This window comes from Mus caroli, unplaced genomic scaffold (assembly GCF_978045245.1).
Source record: "Mus caroli unplaced genomic scaffold, Mus_caroli_1 scaffold_8, whole genome shotgun sequence".
Classification (NCBI taxonomy): Eukaryota; Metazoa; Chordata; class Mammalia; order Rodentia; family Muridae; genus Mus; species Mus caroli.
This window is the reverse complement of record NW_028227263.1, coordinates 79695850-79703423: the sequence shown is the minus strand read 5'-3', so window position 1 is coordinate 79703423 and position 7574 is coordinate 79695850. Positions and strand designations below refer to the sequence as shown.

The 7574-nt window shown below is 49.8% G+C and overlaps 1 protein-coding gene across 1 annotated transcript; it reads left to right on the top strand.

Annotated features, from left to right (window-relative positions):
* The first annotated feature begins 669 nt into the window (after window positions 1-669).
* Window positions 670-6546, top strand: Lysmd4 (LysM domain containing 4). Its single transcript, XM_029479491.2, has 3 exons — window positions 670-707; window positions 1699-1981; window positions 3952-6546. The coding sequence occupies exons 2-3, from the start codon at window positions 1709-1711 to the stop codon at window positions 4558-4560; spliced, it is 882 nt and encodes a 293-aa protein (XP_029335351.1). The 5' UTR covers window positions 670-707; window positions 1699-1708; the 3' UTR covers window positions 4561-6546.
* The last annotated feature ends 1028 nt before the right edge of the window (window positions 6547-7574 follow it).

Below are 7574 nucleotides of genomic sequence, written 5' to 3'. Positions count from 1 at the left end.
TGGTTCAGCAGCCAGGCATCTGCATTCTTTGGTGTAATGCCTGCTCAAGACACTTAGTTTCTTCCTTATTCATTGGATGAGTCTTACTCCATTAAGGATTTTAATCTTGGTTACAAAACAATGCCACAGGTTCTCCTCCCTTTTCCAAATAGCAGGGACGCTCTGCCTGGCCAGATGATACATATTCTCCTTTATCCAATTCTGGTCTGTGTTGTCAGGGCAACATTTCACATCCCTGGACTTCTGTTTATCTCTGGGCAGGAGCTGGCAACCATTCGGCCCCTCAAAGGATACTGGGTCGAAGATTCTGGGTGAGGCTACCTGGGTCAGACCTCCCGAGTGGCGCACCGCCATACAGGGTACGCTCCTGGCCACGGATCAGGACGCACATGGGTCAAAGGTCTCTCCTGCCGGGAAGAAGACCGAGGCTTAGCAGAAAGCTGTGGCCACCGAGGAGGCCAAGATACCTGGCTCAGAAGGGGAAACCGGGAACAGCTGGGACAAATGACAGAGGAGCACAAGTCCAGGGTCCACGCTGGAGCCCCGCCCATCAGGGCCCGCCCTCATTCTGACCTCTCAGCACCTCCCGGCTCTGCCAGGGCCCGCCCTCCTCTGAAGTCATTGGTTGGCTCTTAGTCCCCGCCCCCGGAAGACCTGCTTTTTGCAGCCAATCGGCGGGCGCGGTGGCGGTGAAGCCTGGGAGCGAGGTACCCGAACCTGGAGCGGGGTCTGCTGGGTTGACTTGGGGGGCCAGGGCTTCTGGCCCTGTCACTGTGGGCTCGGTGGTGGGCTGCCACTCCAGGGCCAGTGCCTGTGTCCACAGAGGGCTGGTGCCGGCTTGCGGGAGTGGCAGGATGTGTATTCTTTGGAAAGTTGGGGCCCGGCCTGTTTAGGCCCAGGGGCGGGGACGTCTGAAATTTGTTTTGTCTCCTGCTTGATGACAGCCCATCTGTCATTGGAGGGAAACTGAGGCCTCTTCTGGCCGCCCCGGGTGCCAGGGGCTCAGAATTTGAGACCAGAGGGAGATACCTGATGTTGGCTGTTCCCTTAAAGGGCCATGCAGAAGGGACCGCCAGGAATGCCTGGAGTCCCATTCTAGCCATTTGGAAGGGATAGGTTGGTTGTGGCTCTGGCGTTTGACTCTAGGTGACAATTAGGGGACCGTGGGGGTGAAATGAGTCCAGAATGACTGTGAGAAACGGACAAATTGAAATTTGATAGGTTTTTCCATTGCTCATCAATTAGGTCAAGTCAACCAGGGTCAAAATAAGAGAACTATGGTTGTTCTCAGCTTCTGTCCTTGGTAGTGGCCTTTTCCCCTGAAGACACCTTGGGATGCCAATGAGGTTTTTGTCCAAAGATTCTGAGCGTAAGATTCTCAGTGTCAGGGAGCTGAGAACAGTTGTCACCTCACACAGTGCTGAGACATAGTGGTTTCTTCTGTGGGCTAGGGGAAGCACAGCTGGGGATGGGGAAGAAGGGTGGGGGATCTTTTTTGCACATAGTAAGCAGTTAGGGAAAGTATGATCTTATTCTGCATCAGTATCAGGTGGACAGGTGTGAGGATGTCCTTCTGTCCTGACGCTGTTTGTTTGATATTGGCAATATTAGGAAATTACTAACAAGACAGTCCTCGTTAGGAAGCCAGAGGAGAATGAATAGCATTTGTGTGGAATTAACTCCAGGTCTGATTTTCAGTTAAGAGAAAATGAGGCAGAAGGAAGTGTTAGCCAAGAGCTTCCAAGGCCCAGCTGCTGTCTGTAGGACTCCAAACAGCCACGTTTACATGTTCAACAATGGCAGCGGGGACTCTGGGGACTCCTCTGAGGAAGAGTCACATCAGGTGGTGTTACGACCCCGGGGCAAGGAACGCCAGAAGAACAGCAGCCAACGGCCAGGAACAGGCACCATGGTTCTGCTGCAGCGGGAGCTGGCCCAGGAAGACAGCCTCAACAAGCTGGCTCTCCAGTATGGCTGCAAAGTAAGCTGACCTCAGTCCTCTGCCCTTCAGGGTTGAGAGAGACACGGGGGGGGGGGGGTTTCCACTATAGGAGGGGTCACTATAGGACCTTCCTGACTCCCATAGGCGACTAGAGTCCTCCATAGCCAGGGCTGGAAGCTGGTGGAGGTGCCCTTCATTCAGAACTCTGGACCCAGGAAGGGTCAGTTAGTTGGGCACCTCAGTTCAGGGGGTGCTTGTCCTGTGTCCTCCACAGGGACACTATGAAACAGTGTGGTCTCTGAGCACACTGGATTTAAGGTCTTAGGGCTGGAGATGGTAGGCGGAGTCTACACCTTTCTGTGGCATGCTTTCTCTCACTACTTGTATTTCTGACCTTTGCTTGCCAGTAGCTGATCTGACTCGTAGAGTTTTCTCTCTTCTCCCTAGTAGAACTGCATGGTCTGGCCCCTGTGCTGTGCGTTTGTATAACCTTATCTTTCTCTTTAATTATGTTTTTAGCACTCAGAGTGATTAACAGTGGCAAAGTAAGTTGGAAAGCGTTTCTGGAATCGCTCTTTTCTCCTGCATTGAAACAGTCTGTTTCCCGCTGTTGACTCCATGCTATATACATGCTATATACATGCTTTATACATGCTATATACATGCTATATAGTACATGCTATAATCATGCTATATACTGACAGCAGCTTTCACCAAGCTTGCATCAGCTACACAATTAAAAAAAAACAAACAAACAACTTTACCTCCTAAAAATTGCCTGTGGTTTATCTAAAAAGATCCAAATGAGCAAAAAGACTGTGTGGGTGTGGGAGTCTTTCCCAAATAGAGGCTCGTCTCCAGGGACACATAGCATCTTAACATTGCACCGGCCTTTGTATTTGGATCGTATAATCTGCTTCTCTAGGCATAACATATGCTTTATAGACCATGGACTAAACAAAAAAAAACCCTTCCCAACAAAGTCTTGAAAGATAGACTTACCGTTCATGTCATGTCAGAATGACAGCCCCTAAGAAACCCAGAGTGGGCATTTAATGTCTCCAGTAAGTAGTCCAGTTCCTATGGGAGGTGAATACATGTGCTGTCCATGGAGCACACAAAGAATGAAAGCTGTCAAGCTCCTCCTGTTTGTTGGTTTCCAAGCGGAAAGAAGCGTCCCTTAGGCCGGTTCAGTAAGACTCTAACGTGGCTGCTGCGGAAAGTGGTCGCACACACGATGGACTTGCACAGTCAGCTCTGTGGGCCGTACTTACACTCTAGAGAAGTTTTTCCCAAGTAGCGTGAGGGGAATTTAAAATTTGGCTTCCCATTCCTCCTTTTCTGTTAGAAGCTTTGTGTTACTTGATAAAATCCACAGTCCCAGTCCCACAACCTTAGTCTGGAAAAACACAAAAACAAAAAACAAAAACAAAAACAAAAACAAAAAACCAACTCAACCCGAAACTCCTGGCTGGTGGCTGATTGCCTAGCTCACTTCTCATGAGAAGTGTCCTCTCCCCAAACTGAATTAACTTCTAACCGGGGAATAAGTTCCTGTGCCTGCCCTGCTTCTGGGAAAGTGTTGAGGGAGCATTGTGAGGAAGCTCTCAGGTGGCAGAGACTCCACCTGTGCCCGGAGCCAGCTTGGGCTTTGGTGACCTTGTCTGGTCACTTGCTCAGCTGGGTTCTGGGGTGAGTTGGGGGCACTGTGTTAGACAGGAAGGGTGACAGTGTTGGTTCTGTTTCACCTGAAGCTTTGGTTGTAGTCACAACACCCTCCAAAGTTGATCAGAAATTGTTTAAAGTAGAGCAGTTGGTTTCTAAACTATTCATTAAGGGGAAAAAGCCAAAGACCAGAGAATCAAAAGCCTAAGTCACTTGGCTGAAATGAAGCTGTCTGTGCTTTCAAGCTTTCATGGGCGTCTCCACTGGAGCCCCAGCAGACAAAGGTCTCTGCTGGCTACTGGTTTTAAGGAGCATCGCATGTTTATAATGCATGGCTTCCATAGGTTGCAGATATCAAGAAAGCAAACAACTTCATCAGAGAGCAAGACCTGTATGCTTTGAAGTCAATCAAGATTCCAGTGAGAAATCATGGGATCCTCACGGAGACCAGCCAAGAACTAATGCCCCTTAGGGCTTCATCCTCCGAGACCAGGGTGACCCTGGTAGACCTGCCTGAAGATGAAGATGCTGGTGGAGCAACCACTCAGGGCAACCAGCTGACGGACTTCTTCAAGGGCATTGATGAGAACATTGAGCGGGCTGTGCATTCTGACGTCTTCCACGGTGACAGCTGCTATGTGGAGGCCCCAGATCAGCCACTGCTCCCCATAACCCAGAAGGCAGCAGCCGATGGTGCCGACTGTGGGATTCAGTGGTGGAATGCCGTCTTCCTTATGCTTCTCATTGGGATCGTGTTGCCAGTGTTCTATCTCGTCTACTTCAAAATACAGGCCACCGGGGAGGCCTCAAATAGCTTGAACGCAACTGTTGTCCCCAATGGCTCAATGACACTGAGCCCAGTTCCAGGGCAAGCTCCCAGGTTGGCAATCCCAGTGCCTACCCTCCCCGCTTCAGACAGCCAGGTCAGCCCTACCACCCAGGCAGGGGCCTAAGCGCATTCTTTCCTAGAGTTGGCAGACTTTGGCAGTTGGCCCTTGACATGTGTAACTGTCACCAGCTGTTTGCATTTTGCTTCCTGAGATGTGTGGACATCATGGCAATCTGGATGGTCTAGACTGAGCAATAGCTTGGCCTAATTCAAGGATGCAGGAGCCCAGACATCCACCATCCCAGCAAGAGAGACATTTATATGAAACTCACAGCTCTTGAAGACGTGTAGGGCCAGCTGTGAGTTCCTGTGTAGCACTCTGTGCAGGCTCCTAAGTAGAATGCGACAAAGGTTCTGCACTACTGCTGCCCCCGGTGTTGAATAGGGTCAATGGTGGGCTCAGAGACATGCTCTGTGTCTAGATCAAGGTGCTATATAGTATGTCACTGAGTTTGTCAGTTGACAGCCTGACATGTTTGCCTCTTCACTTGGCTCCGCTGAGGCAGAGCTGCTTCAGAAGTGAGAACCTGAAATCCCAACCGCCATCCTCTAATTTAAGCTCTACCCCTGGAGTCACCCTAAGAGCATCTCTGTGGTGGCGGCTCCCTGGGTTCCCCAGGTGGCATCTGGGAAGCAGCTGGTATTGGCGAGTGGTTTGAAGGGACTACATCCACCATTAAGGTTCTGTCTCATGGACCTTTGAAGCAAACTGGTTGCCAGCCCAGCATTGTTAAGAACAGTGGGTCCCACCCCACCCTGATCATGTGCGCCCGAAGCAGAGTTCTCCCACTGCCTCCTTGACTCATCTATTCTTTAGGTCCTTAGAGTAAACTTGCACATGCTGTGTCTCAGTGTGAAAACCAGACACAATGTCAGTCAGCTGTCTTTTACTGTAACGAAATCATCTCCAGTGGGAAAGGTTTATCTTGGCTCATGGTTTCAATCCATGGCCTGATTTGGGGCTGGGTGGCTGGGGGCTATGGTAAGAACACCATGAAGGAGAGTATGGTAGAGCGGATTGTTCATGTGACAGGGAAGAGAGAAGGGGAGGAGCTTGGGCGCGGGCATCACCTTCAGAGTTCTGCCTGCAGTGACCTGACTTCCTCCCACTGGGTCCCATTTCTTAAAGGATCCATTCCTTCCCAACACAAGCCTTTAAGATACTAGCCATTGGGGGACATATCCAAACCCCACCAAGGTAACTCTGGCTCCGAAAGGCCGGAGAGAGAGATGTAGGAGGGTGCAAAATGCTCAGGGTTTCCTCAGCCACTCCCTGAGAGCAGTTGGCCATCAGTCCTGTAAGGGATGTGGGGAAGGGCTAAGTCAGTCTGCCTTGTCACAGCAGGGGCAGGCAAAGGTGGCTGGGAGCTCAGCCTGGGGAGGACAGGCTAGCAGGCTTCTGGGATGGTTAGCAACTTGACACTTAGGCCTAGAAATCTGACCAGAGGAGCAGGACCTTACTTGAGCTGGGCCTCCTGTCTGAAAAACAACCCACCCAGGGTGCAAATAGCAAATTTAAATCATCTTCAGAATTGAGTATTTTGAGGCAGAAAATGAACCCATGAATCGTGGTACAATAAACATCTTGATTATGTAAGTGATTTCTATCTGGATGCTCAAAGACCATTGTGGCTGTGAAGTTTCTCTTAAATGTCATCATTAACTTCATCAGGCAGGGCTCAGAGTCCCGTAGGGAAATGATTCTTTTGGCAGACAGAGAATGTCTATTTTTTTCTGTATTCTGTCTCAAGTGTTGGGGACTTATTACCACCTGTTATATAGCCCTGCGTGGGTTCCTAAGTAGAAGGTGACAAGGGATCTGCAGTGTCAGGGCTCCTGAGGTTGGATGGGGTCAAATGACTATCACAGTGTTCCTGCCTGCTGAGGGCAGGGGTGGGCTTGGCTCAGAGATGTGTGTTCTGTGTCTAGGCAGACCATGGTGCTATGCAATAGTATCAGTATGTCACTGAGTTTTAGACATGTTACAGTTTTAACTTGTATTTCTGTATTTTTCTCAAGTGGAATAAAACAATTTCTTCTGTGAAGGAAACATGATTCTCCCTCCTTTCATACTATGTGGATATTGGTTAACAGAGTGAAAGCTGAGGGAGGGACAGCATTGGAGTAGCTGACAGGAGCCCCGACCCCCTGCTGAGCCTGGGCAGGTTGCCGCAGGCTCTTGCTGTGCACATCCTTATGTGGCCAGGGAAGGACAGATTAAGTGGTAAACAGTGCATTCTGGCCCACTGACCTACATAATACGTTTCATAATTCAGGTAGATCTGTGAAAGACATACATACGATGGAGTTCATTTTCTGTTAGTTTGTTCTCTGGGGTGCTTTTGAAAAGATTTTTAAAGTTTTAAAATTAATGCTTGTTAATTCCGGTGTCCTTGAAGTTCAGGGGAGAGTGTAGGACCAACTGGAGCTGGAGTTCTAGGCGGCTGTGAGCTGCCTGATACTGGTGCTGATTACCCTGGGGTCCTCAACAAGAGTACTGAGTAGTACTCCTAACAATGTAGCCATCTCTCCAGTCTCCAACAAAGAGACTGTTTTAAAGAATAACTTACCAAAGTGCCCTAACTGAAGGAATCTTGGTATTGGTGTGGTGATTTTATACTAGGGAGACAAGGCCCCAGGCTGGGCTGTACACTGCATGCCTGACCAGCAGGGGGCAGACAGAGGGAAAAGAGGCACTGAAGTTTATGGATTTGACAATAATATGCGATGGACTGGGCTCTGGGCCATACTCAACCTTGTAGAGAAAGCTCAAAGTCACACGAAAGGTGGCTGCAGCTAGGAGCCAAATACACTATATATCCTGTGGTGTTTGTTGTGCAATGGGTGCCCTGGGAAAGCAAGCCTATTGTACAGGGTAGGCCTTGACTGTCATATTACAGGTAGAAAGCTAAGGGCCCGCAGCTGAGTAATCTGGGCTTGGCAGCCTCAGAGCTGTTCTTCCAGTTTTGTGGCCATACTGCGCTGCTACCCACCAGGCTACTGCTGGTGGTGGCCTGATAGAGGTGCTGATGGCTCTGCCTCCTTAGTGCTACCACCTCACACCTGGCTGCATCTGGT